At 38.6% G+C, this 18,974-nt stretch overlaps 1 protein-coding gene across 1 annotated transcript in view; it reads left to right on the forward strand.

The window, feature by feature from the left end:
• LOC123552810 (PAX3- and PAX7-binding protein 1-like) overlaps positions 1-18,974 on the forward strand; it is a 102,488-nt gene that overhangs the window by 57,745 nt on the left and 25,769 nt on the right. Inside the window, exons 9-14 of the mRNA XM_045342553.2 lie at positions 9-126; positions 1,139-1,211; positions 3,140-3,252; positions 3,893-4,092; positions 8,239-8,386; positions 14,734-14,852. Of these exons, the coding sequence (XP_045198488.1) occupies positions 9-126; positions 1,139-1,211; positions 3,140-3,252; positions 3,893-4,092; positions 8,239-8,386; positions 14,734-14,852 (771 nt within the window). The remainder of the gene's footprint in view (positions 1-8; positions 127-1,138; positions 1,212-3,139; positions 3,253-3,892; positions 4,093-8,238; positions 8,387-14,733; positions 14,853-18,974) is intronic.

Here is an 18,974-nt window from a genome sequence, read left to right on the forward strand (position 1 = left end):
TCTTTCAGGTACCAGAGATCAATGAGCTCGAAACACGCATGAATAATTTACTGAGAAATCGTTCGAGCAAATTTGCCAGTCGACGACAACAAGATATCCAAGATCAGTGCCAGTCGTACATGACAAGTCGGTATTTGATTGTCATGATTTAGTGCCTTGTTGCACATAGTTGATCTTGTCTTTCATTTGTTCACTCACAGTCCTGTCCAGCTAGTTAAATATTTATGCTTTCTGAGTGTTTATTCTCCCTGATTATGAAACCTTTTTAAGGAATTATATCTTAAGGTTTTTAAAAAAAACATTCTCAAAAGATAAAAAAAAAAACAACACTTTACCATGGCGTATTAAACTGACTGAAAAAAATTATGCACATGATACAGTATTTTTCATGTACATATTCAGATTGGTGACAAAATTTCCTTCTTTTTACTTCTTTGATGCAACTAACGCCTTAACTAAGCGACTTTAAATTCATCTTATGAGTATTATTTTGGTAAAAAGTAAAACAAGTGTTTGATAGAAATATGAATGAAAGCGTTTGGGATGCATACAGGAGCTGAAGCAAGTCCTTTTAAACCTTTTAAATTATTGTAGATACTTGCCATATTAGGTAGAAGGTAATTTGGTGGGTGGGTATATATATTTGATATGTCACATAAAGGTAAGTTCTTGGAAATCTTCAAAATTTTTGCAGTTTATCATTATCATACACCCGCATATAAAATATATACTATATGTGGGCTCTATTGGAGTCGTGCTTATTCATCTTCCTGTCCTGAGCTATACTTTGGCCAATAGGTCAGACTTGGAGATCTATGGTTAAAAAGTTAAATTTGTGTCTGCTCTGTATTGTCAAAACCGCATGGAAGATTTTCATGAAACTAGCATTAGTTGTTAACCTTATCAAGACAATATGCAGAGGATCAAGATCAAGGTCACACTTGAAGGTCAAAGGCATTTTACTTACAATGTTTCAGAGCGGTATCTGGGGGTATTAGTAGCCTTTAGTGATAGCTCTACTTGATTATTATTTGTCTTCATTTTTCCCCAACTGTTTAGACAAGCAACTTAATTCAATAGAAGTGCTTACTCAAGATGAAGGAAACACAGTTTTATGACAGATATTATAACATTTCAGATAAGTCGCAGGTTGTTGTAGATGTTGATAATCAAGCTAGGCAGCGCCGGATTGCTGAAAGGGAAGCTCGAAGGTATGTCTTCAGTTTAATTATGCATTGGGAAATAAGTATATCTTTTATTTGCTTCAAAGATCAGTCTTCAGAAAACATCCATCTTGCCAGGGATTTGAACTGGCTGCCTTCTGCTGTCATTCTTTACATAACACACATCTTGCCAGGAATTGGAAATTTATGCCTCATGGAATCAGTCTTTATAGAACACATACATCTTGCCATAGAGCTAACTAGGTGGCCTCTTCAAATATTTTGTCTTATATCTGTCAAATCCAAACAGACTATCTATTTGCATTTTGGAAGTTCTTTTGATACTGAGGGCAGATTTTTGAGTTGGCTAAAGGCTGAAAGCCTTTTGACGAGTCCTTGCTATCCAACGATTCTCTAAATGGACCAAATAACACAGTGAAGGGATGTAGTTCCATTAGATTTCTCAAACTTCAAACAGTTCACTGCATGAATGAAGTTAAGTTGTGTGAATTCCCTTTGCTATGACCAGTATACGATGTAATCTGTCATATTTATGACTTGTAATTGTGCAATTCTCAAATGTAACTCATTAAGCATAAATGTGCATTTTAAGAATTGCGCAGCCTTACAAAGCTTGGGTAACATCAAGCGAAAGACAAAAAATAGTTCCACAGGGCTCCAGATAAGATGAGTATTAGCGTAAATTACGTATAGAAATAATGCAAATAGACCTTTCTAACGTAAACGTAATTACGAAACGGAATACTGAATTCGTAAAATTTTAGGCTAATTTGTGGTCTAGGGGAGACAATTTCATCCAATAGTAATGCAATAGTATCTCCCTTAGACCATTATTTGAAAATAATATTTACGAATTCGTTATTCCGTTTCCCATTTACGTTTACGTTAGAAAGGTCTAACAGACCTTTCTAACGTAAACGGAATTACAAAACGGAATAAAGAATTCGTAAAATTTTAGGCTAATTGTGGTCTAGGGGAGACAATTTCATCCAATAGTAATGCAATAGTATCTCCCTTAGACCATTATTTGCAAATAACATTTACGAATTCAGTATTCCTTTTCCGATTTACGTTTACGTTAGAAAGGTCTAATACACATGTCTAATAATTCCTAAGCGTATAAAAACGTATATAAAATTACAGAAACGCACACAATGCTTTTTTAAAAACAAAATCTGAATCGTCTGGATGCGTTAGGTAACATAGCCGATCAGCCTTAATTCTCCCACATTGAACGTAAACACGCATCGTATGATTTCTATAAACTTTGTGTGGGTTGAATTTTGCAGTCAGTAAACGGATAAATTATCGGAAGAAGAAGCTCTTACTGGTTTGTTTAGTTACTACTGATATTAAAAATGATTTTAATTCTTATTTTTCGAGAAATAAACAAATCGGCGAAACATTAAATTGTATTTTCTTGTAGTTTTTGAAATCGAAAGTAGATCGTCTATGTTTGGCTGCTTTCACGAAACGAAATAACTTTTTTATGAAAAGATTTAAATAAGAGGTAATTTAACCGTAAACTTCAATGTCAGATACTGCCAATTGCTGCTAAATGTCTTCATATCATCACAATTTGTAAAATATATTGTTGAAACTGGAGAAAAGTGTAATCGTATCCGGATATAATATTTTGGGTAAATATCGAGCTGTGTTATGAAATTTTAAGAAAAAAACTAAAAACAAGCTGGTAGACTATACTGTCAGTACATCAATCATTAGCCGACTCAGGCCATTCAGGCCTTTGATTTAGTTTTTGTTTGTAAATATTATTAAATATGAGTTTGTCCCAGAGTTTAATATTTGCTGTTTAATTTCATATCAAGATTTTAGCCAATGGTTGTTGAAAGAATCTATACTAAAGAAAGCGGTAAAAAATCAGCTTGTTATAGTTTATTTTCTGGAAAATTAACAGGACTGTTTGTTGTAAACATGATCTGATGTATTTTCAGGGCACGTAGACGGCGAGCAAGGGAAGGGAAGAATATAATGGGTCATCATGAAGGCTTGTCATCTGATGATGAAGAAAATCAGTCAGAAATTACTAAATATAGCCAGGAAAGAGGTGGAGATTTATCTGAATTTGTACATGGGGAATTTAGTACACAAAATGTGTATGATGCAAAAATTTTCTTGAGATAATTTGCCTACACTTTAGCCTTCTTGTTTCTATTTCTACCGCCTTGATATCCTAGTGGTAGAGTGTCAACGTCATATGCAGGAAGTTGTTGGTTCGCTTCCTGGCCAAGTACCTGAAAAATGGTTCTAGTAACTTCCTCTCTTTGCAATCGGCATTAAAATGATAGACTGTTCAGCCTGGTGTCAGTGTAATGTTGCTTGATGAGGTATCATTCATGTGTGTTAGAGTGATATTCCAGTGAGATGGCAGTATAAAGTTGCTGTAACCAGACACCATCATTTATATGACTGAAAAATTCTTCAAAACGAGGCTAAATCTGGCACACACCCCTCCCCCATTTCATAATGTGTTGTTGTTTCATCTTCTGCAGCAAACTTTGTTGTCTTTACTAATTTGTTGATAGGAAGCCATGAAGAATGTTGATGAACTACCACATGCATTATTGAAATGCTGTTTAAAACTCCTCTACTATAGTTCACTCAGATATAATTGTGTGCTTGTAAACAAACTTAATGGAATTCTCAAATATTATGAAATAGAGTTTAATTTAATGCTTATGTTACAGATGAGATAGTTAACCGAGCCTCGGAGCTATTTGAGGATGTGATGGATGACTTCAGTGATACAGACTGTGTAAGGGAAAAGTTTATGAGCTGGAAACATAAATATGGCGACACCTATAGGGAGGCATATATTGGTCTTTGTCTACCCAAACTTGTTAACCCATTTGTTAGACTGCAGTTAATCAGTTGGAATCCATTTGATGTAAGAACACATTCTTATTTTTTGACAGTGATTTTCTAGATCTTGTTTTTAGGTTGACTATTTGAAATTTTTCAAATAATACAGCTAATACAACTGGACCAAATGCTTTCAGATTTCAGACATTTCTCTTTGTCGTAAGATTTCCTTTTTCTGCCTGTTTTTGGAAAAGGTACATGAGAAAATTGGGAATTTTCGAGTTGTAAAATTAGCCAAAACTGGGAAAAGTTTATTGAAAAAAATCATTGTTATTGGGAAGTATTTTGTACCCTGATTTTCTTAAATTAATGTATTTACCTATATGAATAGCCAAGAAGTGCTGGTTAATGCATTAAGAAATGTATTAAAGTAATTTTTCTGTTGTTGGGAACTATGCAAGTGGGCTCTGACAGGTCTGAACAGACAGTTTCTAACCAAGACATAGTTGACTGATAGAAGCTTCTGGGTCTAAACTTTAATGAGATAGCTTTTTATGCCCCCACTTTGGGGGGATGGGGGGTCATATAGATTTGCCCTTGTCCATCCTTCCGAAAATGTTGTGTCGCGCATAGCTCCAAAAGTATTTGATGTAGAGTCACAAAACTTTACAGGAATGTTGGTCAGCAAGTGTAGTTGTGCACCTGGGGTTTCGCGTCCAGATTCATTCAGTCATGTAGAAGTTATGGCCCCTGACTTTGTAAAAATTGGTCATTTTAATGTTGTGTCGCGCCTAGCTCCAAAAGTATATGACATAGAGTCACAAAACTTTACAGGCATGTTGGTCAGCATGTGTAGTTGTGCACCTGGGGTTTCGTGTCCGGATTCATCCAGTCATGTAGGAGTTTTGGCCCCTGACTTAGTAAAAAAATTGGTCATTTTAATATTGTGTCGCGCATAGCTCCAAAAGTATTTGACCCAGAGTCACCAAAGTTTACAGGAATGTTGGGCAGCATGTGCAGTTGTGCACCTGAGGTTTGGCATCCGGATTCATCCAGTCATGTAGGAGTTATGGCCCCTGACTTAGTAAAAAATTTGTCATTTTAATGTTGTGTCGCGCATAGCTCCAAAAGTATTTGACCTAGAGTCACCAAAGTTTACAGGAATGTTGGTCAGCATATGCAGTTGTGCACCTGGGGTTTCGCATCCGGATTCATTCAGTCGTGTAGGAGTTATAGCCACTGACTTAGTTAAAAATGGGTCATTTTAATGTTGTGTCGTGCGTAGCTCCGAAAGTATTTGACCTAGAGTCACCAAAGTTTACAGGAATGTTGGTCAGCATGTGCAGTTGTGCACCTGGGGTTTCACATCCGGATTCATTCAGTATTGTAGGAGTTGTGGCCCCTGACCTGGGAAAAAATTGTCATTTTAATGTCATGTAGTCGGGGCATATGTGTCCCATGGACACATTTCTAGTTATTGTTCAAGACTCTTGAACTTTGAGGCCACTTGACAAGCTTTCAGATTCACCTGGACATGTTTCAGTGTCTAGACCGACAGAGACATTACTTGTAGACTGACTTGTTTCACCGTCAGTTCATGTATCTTTTCCCAAAAGGACATCATGTTTTTGTGTACCCTTGGCATGAATTTTGTGTAATTTACCTCTGTAGTACTTCGAATTGTGATACAATTTGTTTTATTGTAGCGATTATCTCCCTTGTATAGAGTACTTTTGGTAGTGAACGAAACGTTCCAAATGAGATACCACAGTAAAATGTGGCCTGTAGCAAGGTACTTTAATATCCTGTAGTTGCCAAACTGTCAGGTTATTTGTATTGTGGATTACAGCTCTGGATTTGGACTTTTTTTGGCCTTTGAGGGGGGTGGGGCGGGGGGGAAATCAATATTTTGCATAGGGAAAGAGTCTGATAGTTTGACCAGTGAGACAGGCATAAAATGCCGGTCTCAGGACATGTAACTTTCTTGAGCGTGGTGAAAGTTCTAACATATCAAAACTAGGAAGTAGGGAAAAACCAGGATATTTTGTTGTGAAAGTACCTTGGTTTTATTGAATGAAGTTCAAAATGGTTTTAGTATCAATATAGTTTTGAAAAATTTTGATGACAGTAAAATTACGGAATTTTTTTTATGCCCCCGAAGGGAGGCATATAGTTTTTGAACCGTCTGTCAGTCTGTCAGTCTGTCCGCAATTTTCGTGTCCGGTCCATATCTTTGTCATCGATGGATGGATTTTCAAATAACTTGGCATGAATGTGTACCACAGTAAGACGACGTGCAGTGCGCAAGACCCAGGTCTGTAGCTCAAAGGTCAAGGTCACACTTAGACGTTAAAGGATAGTGCATTGATGGGCGTGTCCGGTCCATATCTTTGTCATCGATGGATGGATTTTCAAATAACTTGGCATGAATGTGTACCACAGTAAGACGACGTGCAGTGCGCAAGACCCAGGTCCGTAGCTCAAAGGTCAAGGTCACACTTAGACGTTAAAGGATAGTGCATTGATGGGCGTGTCCTGTCCATATCTTTGTCATCGATGGATGGATTTTCAAATAACTTGGCATTAATGTGTACCACAGTAAGACGACGTGTCCTGCGCAAGACCCAGGTCCGTAGCTCAAAGGTCAAGGTCACACTTAGACGTTAAAGATCATTTTTCATGATAGTGCATTGATGGGCATGTCCGGTCCATATCTTTGTCATTCATGCATGGATTTTAAAATAACTATGCATGAATGTGTGACACAGTAAGACGATGTGTCGCGCGCAAGACCCAGCTCCGTAGGTCAAAGGTCCTAAACTCTAACATCGGCCATAACTATTCATTCAAAGTGCCATCGGGGGCATGTGTCATCCTACGGAGACAGCTCTTGTTTATAATAGATCAGAAAATTTGACAGGTAAAATTTAGTTTGTAGCATCATTTTAAGGTCCTCCCAGTTTTGTTCAAAAGGGGAAACTTGGCTCCATTTAGGAGTTACTAGAGCTAAAGATAGAAAAGCATATAAATGACTTCTTATGAATGGCTTGTTGGATCTTCATGAAACTTTGTCTGTAGTCATTGTAAGGTGCTCTCCCTAAATTGTTCGAATGGTGGCACTTAGTCCCTTTTAGGGGCAACTAGTTTATACTTAACACGGTTGTTACCATTCATGATTCAGTGTGTCATGCCTGTCAAAGGGTGGTGATGAGACAAATTAATGAGTGCAATGATCCTATATATTTTCCCAAGCCCAGGTACATCACTACTGCCATACTAAACCCCCCCAGCTTCATCCTCTCCTTCGCACACACACACAAAAGTTCTTTAAATTTTACATCCTCCTCTTGTCATCTAGAACTACAAGCATTTTTTTCCCCTGCTTGAAGCTTTTGTTGACTTGAATATTTTTTTCCCCAGCTTGAAGCTTTTGTTGACTTGAATTCATTCTACTCCCATGGATTAACACATGTCCATCAGTCTGTCCTGTATGCTCCAAATGTTCTTTACCACTGAGAAAATGTTCATGAAAACTTGAATCAGTTATTAACCTCACCAACACGACGTGCAGAGCACACAATCCAGATCACTTGGTCTAAGTCAATATCTCTCTTGAAGGTCAAAGGTCAGATAGCTTAACTTTGTTTCCGCTCCATATCTATTGAACCACTTAGCAGATTTTGTGTAGACAAGTTTTATATAGTACACACTGATTATGCAGCTCTTGTTTATAAATTTACCTGTGCCTGGACACCAGTTGAGTTATGGTATAGGTAGGTACACAGATGTTTAGGGTATTACAACTTCTCCACATGAAGCCCTTGATGGATCTTCACTAAACTTTGTAGCTGTTATTCATGACCAGTTTCACTAGAGAATTTAAATCAGTTTGTGAGTTAAATCAGTTTGTGTGTGCCAGCTTAGAAATGCAACTTCCTAACCAAGTAAAAAAAGCTTCAATGAGTGGAATACAAGCATAATCATTTTACAGGGCCTGCACACTTGCCCAGATGCTGCAAATACCAATTAGGAGATCTTAGTTGGCCGTCATCTTCATAAGGAGATTCAGAAGCTTTCAAAGTTCTTCTACATATAACGGTAACAAACAGCTATTTCAAGGATTGTAAATATATGTGATAATGGAACAAAATCCAGCATCACTGAAATGTATACTGTCTGCTACGTATATAAATATATAACTTAAATATATTCAACAAACAACATTTACCAGGAGCGGTGCAAAGATTTTGAAGAGATGAGATGGTTTGACTCTCTACTGTTCTATGGTTTTGAAGAAGGGGAGACAATTGATAAGGATGAGGATGACAACAAACTTATACCAGCTATCATAGATAAAGTTGTTCTGCCAAAACTATCATGTAAGTTGTCACATTTCGTTTGATACCACATTTAAGTAACCACCTCCCTAAAGTTTATGGTCATAGTGTTGAGTGGTGTGGTATAATGAAAACAATATGGGTGCAAGTATAAAAGATCTAAAGGACGGATTCCTTTATTATTTCAACCACTGTAATATAGTTACACATCATAACTTGCCATCGGTTAGAACTATACCTATGTCAATCAGTGTGTCAGTATGCTCCCTCAGTCTGTCAATATGCTCCCTCAGTCTGTAATTCGGGCATACACCAAAGTTTTAAAGCTGGCCAACTTCTGTATGACTATTTAGCATAGGTGAACAAAATTCGGATTAATCTGAAAATCTAGATTTTATGGCTCCAGGGTCCAGTTTTAAGATTGATGTTAATCTGTTAAGTTTTCATTGGGAACGGGTCGGTAATATTAAGCAGTGTACATTTGAATATCAAAATAAGTGTTCCTAAGTAAGACACACTGAGGCAATAAACTTGCTAAATCAATTCAGTTTAATTCTTTTGGATCCTCTGTCTAGCTTTACAATCCAGGTTTGCCTCTAGACAAGCATCTACAGTCTTTGAGGAGTCTTCCAACACCTGTAAAAAGAAAGAATATTTTTAGTCCCCTACTGGTTGAAAACCGGTTTCGGGGACTATAGAAATGCACTTTTCCGTCCGTCCGTCCGTCCGCAATTTCGTGTCCGGTCCATAACTCTGTCATCCATGAAGGGGTTTTAATATTACTTGGCAGAAATGTTCCCCATGATGAGACGACGTGTCATGCGCAAAACCTGGACCCCTAGCTCAAAGGTCAAGGTCACAATTGGAGGTCAAAGGCCAACAGGGCTTTTTTCCTGTCCGGTCCATAACTCTCCCATCCATGAAGAGATTTTAATATTACTTGGCACAAATGTTCCCCATGATGAGAGGATGTGTCGTGCACAAATCCCGGACCCCTAGCTCAAAGGTCAAGGTCACAATTGGAGGTCAAAGGTCAACAGGGCTTTTTTCCTGTCCGGTCCATAACTCTCCCATCCATGAAGAGATTTTAATATTACTTGGCACAAATGTTCCCCATGAGGAGACGACGTGTCGTGCGCAAAACCTGGACCCCTAGCTTAAAGGTCAAGGTCACAATTGGAGGTCAAAGGTCAACAAAGCTTTTTTCCTGTCCGGTCCATAACTCTCCCATCTATGAAGGGATTTTAATATTACTTGGCACAAATGTACCTCATAATAAGACGATGTGTCATGCACAACTTTCAGACCCCTAGCTCAAAGGTCAAGGTCACACTTAGCAGTCAAATGTTAACATAGCATGAACATTGTCTGTTTCGTGTCCGGTCCATAACTCTGACATTCATTAAGGGATTTTAATATCACTTAGCACAAGTGTTCCCCATGATGAGACGACGTGTCGTGCGCAAATCCCGGACCCCTAGCTGAAAGGTCAAGGTCACAATTGGGGGTCAAAGGTCAACAGAGTTTTTTTTCCTGTCCCGTCCATAACTCTGCCATCCATGAAGGGATTTTAATATTACTTGGCACAAATGTTCCCCATGATGAGACAACATGTCATGCGCAAAGCGCAGACCCTTAGCTCAAAGGTCAAGGTCACAATTGGAGGTCAAAGGTCAATAAGGTGTTTTCCCTGTCCGATCCAGAACTCTGTCATCCATCAAGGGATTACAATATTACTTGGCATAAATGTTTCCCATGGTGAGACGACGTGTCATGCGCAACACCCAGTACCCTAGCTTAAAGGTCAAGGTCACACTTTGAGATCAAAGGTCAAGAGGATTTTTTTCCTGTCCGGTCTATAACTTTGTCATGCAAAGCAGGATTTAGATATCAGTTGGCACAAATATTCCCCTGGATGAGACAACATGTCATGCGCAAGAACCAGGTCCCTAGGTCTAAGGTCAAGGTCATATTTAGAGGTCAAAGGTCAAATTCAAGAATGACTTTGTAAGGAACATTTCTTCTTCATGCATGGAGGGATTTTGATGTAACTTGGACCAAATGTTCACCACCATGAGGCACCCTTGTTTTTAGAATTACGTCCCTTTGTTTTTACTATAAATAGATTTTATTGTAACTTTTTTATTACTGGCGGTAGAGAAAAATCGAGACCACTTTTCTGTGGTACAGCATGCATGTTACATCCAATTTTTATACGCCCGTTTGAAAAACAGGACGTATTATGGGAACGCCCCTGGCGGGCGGATGGGCGGGCGGCGTCCACAGACCTTGTCCGGAGCATATCTTCTACATGCATGGAGGGATTTTGATGAAACTTGGCACAGTTGTTCACCATCATGAGACGGAGTGTCATACGCAAGAACCAGGTCCCTAGGTCTAAGGTCAAGGTCACACTTAGAGGTCAAAGGATACAAGAATGAAAACTTTGTCCGGAGCATTTCTTCTTCATGCATGGAGGGATTTTGATATAACTTGGCACAAATGTTCACCACCACAAGACAGAGTGTCATGCGCAAGAACCAGGTCCCTAGGTCTAAGGTCAAGGTCACACTTAGAGGCCAAAGGTCAGATACAAGAATGACTGTCCCAAGCATTTCTTCTTCATGCATAGAGGGATTTTGATGTAACTTGGCACAATTATACACCATCATGAGACGAAGTGTCATGCGCAGTTCCCTTCTTTAGAATTATTTCCCTTTGTTGTTACTATAAATAGCTTATATTGTAACTTTTTCATTACTAGACGTAGGGAAAAATCGAGACCACTTTTCTGTAGTACAACATGCATGTTACATCCAATTTTGAGATGATTTTTGACCAATCTCTACCTGGTAAGGATTTTTTTGTGGACTTAAAAAAAAAATTTTGTATTTTTTTTTTTTTTTTTTTTTTTTTTTTTTTTAAAGATTAACTTCCCTTAGTTGTTACGATAAATAACTTATATTGTAACTTTTTAGCTCATCTGATTTTTTGAAAAAAAATGATGAGTTATTGTCATCACTTGAGCGGTTGTCGGCGTCGCGTCGGCGTTGCCTGGTAAGTTTTATGTTTAGGTCAGCTTTTCTCCTAAACTATCAAAGCTATTGCTTTGAAACTTGGAAGACTGTTCACCATCATAAGCTGACCCTGTTAGCAGAAACATAACTCCATCTTGCTTTTGCAAGATTTATGGCCCCTTTTGTACTTAGAAAATATCAGATTTCTTGGTTAAGTTTTATGTTTAGGTCAACTTTTCTCCTAAACTATCAAAGCTATTGCTTTGAAACTTGGAATACTTGTTCACCATCATAAGCAGACCCTGTACATCAAGAAACATAACTCCATCTTGCTTTTTGCAAGAATTATTGCCCCTTTTGGACTTAGAAAATCAGTTTTCTTGGTTAAGTTTTATGTTTAGGTCAGCTTTTAGCCTAAACTATCAAAGCTATTGCTTTGAAACTTGCAACACTTGTTCACCATCATAAGCTGACCCTGTACAGCAAGAAACGTAACTCCATCCTGCTTTTTGCAAGATTTATGGCCCCTTTTGGACTTAGAAAATATCAGATTTCTTGGTTAAGTTTTATGTTTAGGTCAACTTTTTCTCTTAAACTATCAAAGCTATTGCTTTGAAACTTGCAACACTTGTTCACCATCATAAGCTGACCCTGTACAGCAAGCAACATAACTCCTTCCTGCTTTTTGCAAGAATTATTGCCCCTTTTGGACTTAGAAAATCATTTTCTTGGTTGAGTATTATGTTTAAGGCAACTTTTCTCATAAACTATCAAAGCTATTGCTTTAAAACTTGCAACAGTTTTTCACAATCATAAGTGGACACTGTACATCAAGAAACATAACTCTCTCCTGCTTTTTGCAAGAATGATGGCCCTTTTTAGACTTAGAAAATCATGGGTAGGACAATATTTCTATTATACAAAAAAAAATCAGATGAGCGTCAGCACCCGCAAGGCGGTGCTCTTGTTTATAATTGACCGTAGGGAAAAACCAAGACCAATTTTCTGTGGTACAACATAGTTGTTACTTCCTAATTTTAGGTGTATTTTAAGGTATCTCTACCAGGTAAGGAGTTTTTTTTGTGGACTTAGAAAAACAATAGAATTACAATGATTACTAAACAACCACAAAATTAAAATTACATCTGCAAATACAGGTGCTAGAGTAAATAAATTTGCTGTGACGGGCGTATATTGTGACATTCTGGCACTCTTGTTAGGTGTATTTTGACCTATCTCTACCTGGTAAAGAGTTTCTTGTGGACTTATATTATATAGATTTTTTTTTTTTTTTTTTTTAAAGATTAATTTCCCTTTGTTGTTACTATAAATAACTTGCATGATAACATTTTTATAATCAACCAAAAAAATTCAATATGAAAACAACTGTGGGTTTTTATATATGCACATTTTAATCCAAGTGTGTTGTTATCAGATATTGTATATGTAGTACAATATTGTTTATACATCATTGACAGATATCAGTTCATTACGTTATACTGCAGTAGAGAAAATTAGGTACCTTCCAGTAGAGGACTTTGTATTGCATGACAATACTTCATTCACTTGTTATCTAAAACATGTATAACTAAATCAACTTGCTTTGACAATGCCAGACTGAAAAAGTAACACCTGAAGAAAAAAAACACCTGATCTGTTTGTCATAGTCATTGTTTCTGCAAGTTTCCAGGTTTTTAGCTCGACTATTTATAGAATAGGCGTCCCGATTTGGTTAAGTTTTTGTATGTAAGCTGGTATCTCAGCAACCACATGTCGGAATGGATTGAAACTTCACACGCTTATTCACTGTGATAAACTGACCTACATTGCACAGGTTCCATAACTCTATTTTGCTTTTTTACAAATTTATGCCCCTTTTTTGATTTAGAAATTTTTGAGTAAGGTTTTGTATGTAAGCTGGTATCTCAGTAAGCACTTGTGGGAATGGATTGAAACTTCACACACTTATTTACTGTGATAAACTGACTTACATTGCACAGGTTCCATAACTCTATTTTGCTTTTTTACAAAATTATGCCCCTTTTTCGACTTAGAATTTTTTGGTTATGGTTTTGTATGTAAGCTGGTATCTCAGTACTCACTAATTGGAATGGATTGAAACTTTACACACTTGTTCACTGTCATTATCTGACATGCACAAAGCAGGTCCCATAACTTTATTTTGCTTTTTTACAAAATTATGCCCCTATTTCAACATAGAAATTTTTGGTTAGATTTTTGTATGTAAGCTGGTATCTCAGTATCCACTAATGGGAAAGGATTGAAACTTCACACACTTGTTCACTGTCATGATATGACCTGCAGTGCAAAGGTCAATAACTCAACTTTGCTTTTTACAAAATTATGCCCTTTTCATCTTGGGAGTTTTGGGGTTAAATTCTTATAGGGTAAGCGGGTATCTCAGTACCCACTAATGGGAATGGATTGAAACTTCACACACTTGCCACTGTCATGAGCTGATAAGCACTATGCAGGTTCCATAACCCTATTTTGCTTTTTTGTGCCCCCCCATGAGTGGTGCGGGCATATAGATTTGGTCTTGTCCGAAGTTCGTGACGCACCTAGCTCGAAAAGTATTTTATATAAATTAATGAAACCTTGCATGAGTCTTTATCATGATATGAACTTGTGCACCTCCTATTTTTCGTCTGGCTCCGCCCCCAATTTTCAGAGTTATGGCCCCTGAAATAGTAAAAAATGCACATTTTCACCTTTTAACATGCCTAGCTCAAAAAGCATTTGATATAGATTCATGAAACCTTGCATGAGTCTTAATCATGATATGAATTTGTGCACTTCCTATTTTTCATCTGGCTCCGCCCCCTATTTTCAGAGTTATGGCCCCTGAAATAGTCAAAAATGCACATTTTCACCTTGTGACATGCCTAGCTCAAAAAGTATTTGATATAGATTCATGAATATTTCATTATGGGAAACTCTCCATTTTTAATTTCAGTGTAGAGGCATTTCAAACTCACAGAATCTAGTATAATAGTATTATATTTTCCAAATTACATATAAATCCAGCTGGGACTACTGTAGAAGCAGTCTATTGATTCAAGGTTGCAGAACACCAAAATTTTATTGGATTCTCTTTCAGCTCATTTATTTCTTGTGGCTACTCACCATTTGGAGCTGCCACAAAAATCTAAATAAAATGAAAAACATTCATCACAAGACCTTAATTTAAAGGTCAAGGACACACACTTAAAGGTCATTGTCATACTGTTTTGCAATATCACAGAAATGTCTGATAAATCTTTGTCTGTGTCTTTATCTAAACTTGTAAAGTTCTCATGATCATGTATCATTGTGACATGTGCAAATTACATGAACAATTTTGATTTACAGATTTGGCAGAAAATGTTTGGGACCCTCTGTCAACATCTCACACATGTCGATTTGTCAAACTTGTTAAAAAGCTACTAAAGGACTATCCAACAGTCAATGCAAACAGCAAAAATACACAAGTAAGTTTCCTGCAAGTCCTGGAATCTCTTATTTGTCATTTTCCTCATCAGTTCAGTTATTTTCTATTAATTCAGCTAGCATTTTCATATGTTCAGAAGTATGAAAGTAAGAAGAATGACTCGAGGTGAATTATCTGCTATGTAATTGTCACTGAGAACATTGTATCGTCCAGAAAACATTGCATTGTCTGGAGAACAACTCTTCCTATCTTGGTCGGTAGTCTAAACTAACATGATGTGCTGGCTACAAATGTTGAGAATGAGCTTATTAGTTCCTCAAAGGGTCCTCTTGAATCTCTGAGAGCAGTAAACATCTATCTGCATTAGTTGGAATTCCTACCCAGGTACCCAGGTCTTTTTTTCCCTTTGAAAGGAGCATATTGGGGTTTCTGTCCAGATGCCTGTTCTTACTGGGTTCCTATCAATGTGCCTGCTCATGTTATGGTTCCTATCCAGGTGCCTGCTCATATTAGGGTTTCTACCTAGGTTCCAGCTCATGGTGTAGTTCATATCTAGGTGCCTGTTCATATGGGGTTCCTAAACAGCTGCCTGCCCATGTTGAAGTTCCTATGCAGGTCCCTACTCATATTGGGTTCCTATCCAGGTGCCTGCTTATATTGAGTTCCTATCCAGGTATCTGCGCATGTTGAGTTCCTATCCAAATGCCTACTCTTACTGGGTTCCTATCCAGGTGCCTGCTCATATTGAGTTCCTATCCAGGTATCTGCGCATGTTGAGTTCCTATCCAAATGCCTACTCTTACTGGGTTCCTATCCAAATGCCTACTCATATGGGGTTCCTATCCAGGTGCCTGCTTATATTGAGTTCCTATCCAGGTGCCTGCTCATATTGATTTTCCTATCCAGTGCCTGCTTATATTGAGTTTCCTTCCAGGGTGCCTGCTCATTTTGATTCCTATACAGGTGCCTGCTTAATTGAGTTCCTATCCAGGTGCCTGCTTATATTGAGTTCCTATCCAAATGCCTACTCTTACTGGGTTCCTATCCAAATGCCTACTCATAGGGGGTTCCTATCCAGGTATCTGCGCAGTGATTCCTACCCAAAGTGCCTGCTCTTAATGGGTTTCCTATCCAGGTGCCGCTTATATTGAGTTCCTATCCAGGTGCCTGCTCATATTGAGTTCCTATCCAGGTGCCTGCTTATATTGAGTTCCTATCCAGGTGCCTGCTCATATTGAGTTCCTATCCAGGTGCCTGCTTATATTGAGTTCCTATCCAGGTGCCTGCTCATATTGAGTTCCTATCCAGGTGCCTGCTTATATTGAGTTCCTATCCAGGTGCCTGCTCATATTGAGTTCCTATACAGGTGCCTGCTTATATTGAGTTCCTATCCAAATGCCTACTCTTACTGGGTTCCTATCCAAATGCCTACTCATATGGGGTTCCTATCCAAATGCCTACTCATATGGGGTTCCTATCCAGGTATCTGCGCATGTTGAGTTCCTATCCAAGTGCCTGCTCTTAATGGGTTCCTATCCAGGTGCCTGCTTATATTGAGTTCCTATCCAGGTGCCTGCTCATAATTGAGTTCCTATCCAGGTGCCTGCTTATATTGAGTTCCTATCCAGTGCCTGCTTATATGAGTTTCCTATCCAGGTGCCTGCTTATATTGAGTTCCTATCCAGGTGCCTGCTTATATTGAGTTCCTATCCAGGTGCCTGCTCATATTGAGTTCCTATCCAGGTGCCTGCTTATATTGAGTTCCTATCCAGGTGCCTGCTCATATTGAGTTCCTATACAGGTGCCTGCTTATATTGAGTTCCTATCCAGGTGCCTGCTCATATTGAGTTCCTATCCAGGTGCCTGCGCATGTTGAGTTCCTATCCAAATGCCTACTCTTACTGGGTTCCTATCCAAATGCCTACTCTTACTGGGTTCCTATCCAGGTGCCTGCTCATATGGGGTTCCTATCCAAATGCCTACTCTTACTGGGTTCCTATCCAGGTGCCTGCTCATATGGGGTTCCTATCCAAGTGCCTGCTCTTAATGGGTTCCTATCCAAATGCCTACTCTTACTGGGTTCCTATCCAAATGCCTACTCATATTGAGTTCCTATCCAGGTGCCTGCTTATATTGAGTTCCTATCCAGGTGCCTGCTCATATTGGGTTCCTATCCAGGTGCCTACTCATATTGAGTTCCTATCCAAATGCCTACTCATATTGAGTTCCTATCCAAATGCCTACTCTTACTGGGTTCCTATCCAAATGCCTACTCATATGGGGTTCCTATCCAGGTGCCTGCTTATATTGAGTTCCTATCCAGGTGCCTGCTTATATTGAGTTCCTATCCAAATGCCTACTCTTACTGGGTTCCTATCCAAATGCCTACTCATATTGAGTTCCTATCCAGGTGCCTGCTTATATTGAGTTCCTATCCAGGTGCCTGCTTATATTGAGTTCCTATCCAGGTGCCTGCGCATGTTGAGTTCCTATCCAAATGCCTACTCTTACTGGGTTCCTATCCAAATGCCTACTCTTACTGGGTTCCTATCCAAATGCCTACTCATATTGGGTTCCTATCCAGGTGCCTGCTTATATTGAGTTCCTATCCAGGTGCCTGCTCATATTGAGTTCCTATCCAAATGCCTACTCTTACTGGGTTCCTATCCAAATGCCTACTCATATTGGGTTCCTATCCAGGTGCCTGCTTATATTGAGTTCCTATCCAGGTGCCTGCTTATATTGAGTTCCTATCCAAATGCCTACTCATATTGGGTTCCTATCCAAATGCCTACTCATATTGAGTTCCTATCCAAATGCCTACTCAAATTGGGTTCCTATCCAAATGCCTACTCATATTGGGTTCCTACCCAAAAAGCCTACTCATTTTGAGTTCCAAATCCAAATCCCTACTCATATTGAGTTCCTATCCAAATGCCTACTAAATATTGAGTTCCTATCCAAATGCCTACTCATATTGGGTTCCTATCCAAATGCCTACTCATATTGGGTTCCTATCCAAATGCCTACTCATATTGGGTTCCTATCCAAATGCCTACTCATATTGAGTTCCTATCCAGGTGCCTGCTTATATTGATGTTTGTGTATAGGGCGGCTTGACACATAAAGTATGTGCTCTTCACCACTGTACCTATGAGTCGTGCAACATCAAGTTGTAAAAATGAAATGAATGAACTGGCACGCAGAAAAGTGCCATTCAAATATTCCACATGACATTGCAAACACAACCAGCCGTGTCCAACTGTATAAAACCAGTTTGGTTAATTCCGAAAGACACGCATCAACACATCCCGACATGCACCAAAAGTAGCCCGATGAACTCCCGGAAACAATACCAGATAAATTCCCTTGCGAAGAATTAATGGCAATTTAAGGCCTTTACGCGCGCGCAACGCCCTTGCCTACCGGCCCGAATCCGAAGCAACCCCAAGCAAAACTGTTCACATGTCTTCTTCAAATTTAATATTTTCCATGAAAAAGTGATTATGGAGATTTTGTAAACCATTTGTTTTAAATCATATTCATTATTCAGTTTGTGTAAGGACCTGGCGGATCCTTATTGAAGGTGGCCACCATTCAACCGTGTAATCACTATGAATATCGTAGATGATAAGACAAAATGTTTATTTTAGTAATTGTGATGACCATCTAATCTGCCTTCTGGTTCCAAAAAATATTTTATATTATATGTGTCATTGATACTTGCATTTGATTCAATCAAATGGGCTGCTGTTTGCCACCCAAAAAACATCTACTGAGTCAACAAGCAATCTATCCATCCTAATATCCAGTGATCATAAAACAATTCAGGCGGTGAGACCACACCCGAAATCCGAAACCACACTAACCTATATCTCAACCCTAAGACAACAACAAAAATCCTCTCCAAATTGTGACAATGCGAAATACTTACCTTAACACAATGTGAAACCATTGGGGCACCGCCATAGAACCGTGTAAACTAAAATTCCGAATTCCGATATGTATCAAATTTTCGTCCGAATTTTGGACAGAATCTCTAATATTTAAACAATTTCAACGACCAAAAGCTTAGATCACCCATTCGTTCAGACCCCCGGTCATACCGTACGAACCTCCCCTGCCGAACAAAAATTTGGACCAAGCGAAATGCGCCGAACCG

The sequence above is a fragment of the Mercenaria mercenaria genome, chromosome 4, assembly GCF_021730395.1.
Source record: "Mercenaria mercenaria strain notata chromosome 4, MADL_Memer_1, whole genome shotgun sequence".
NCBI lineage: Eukaryota > Metazoa > Mollusca > Bivalvia > Venerida > Veneridae > Mercenaria > Mercenaria mercenaria.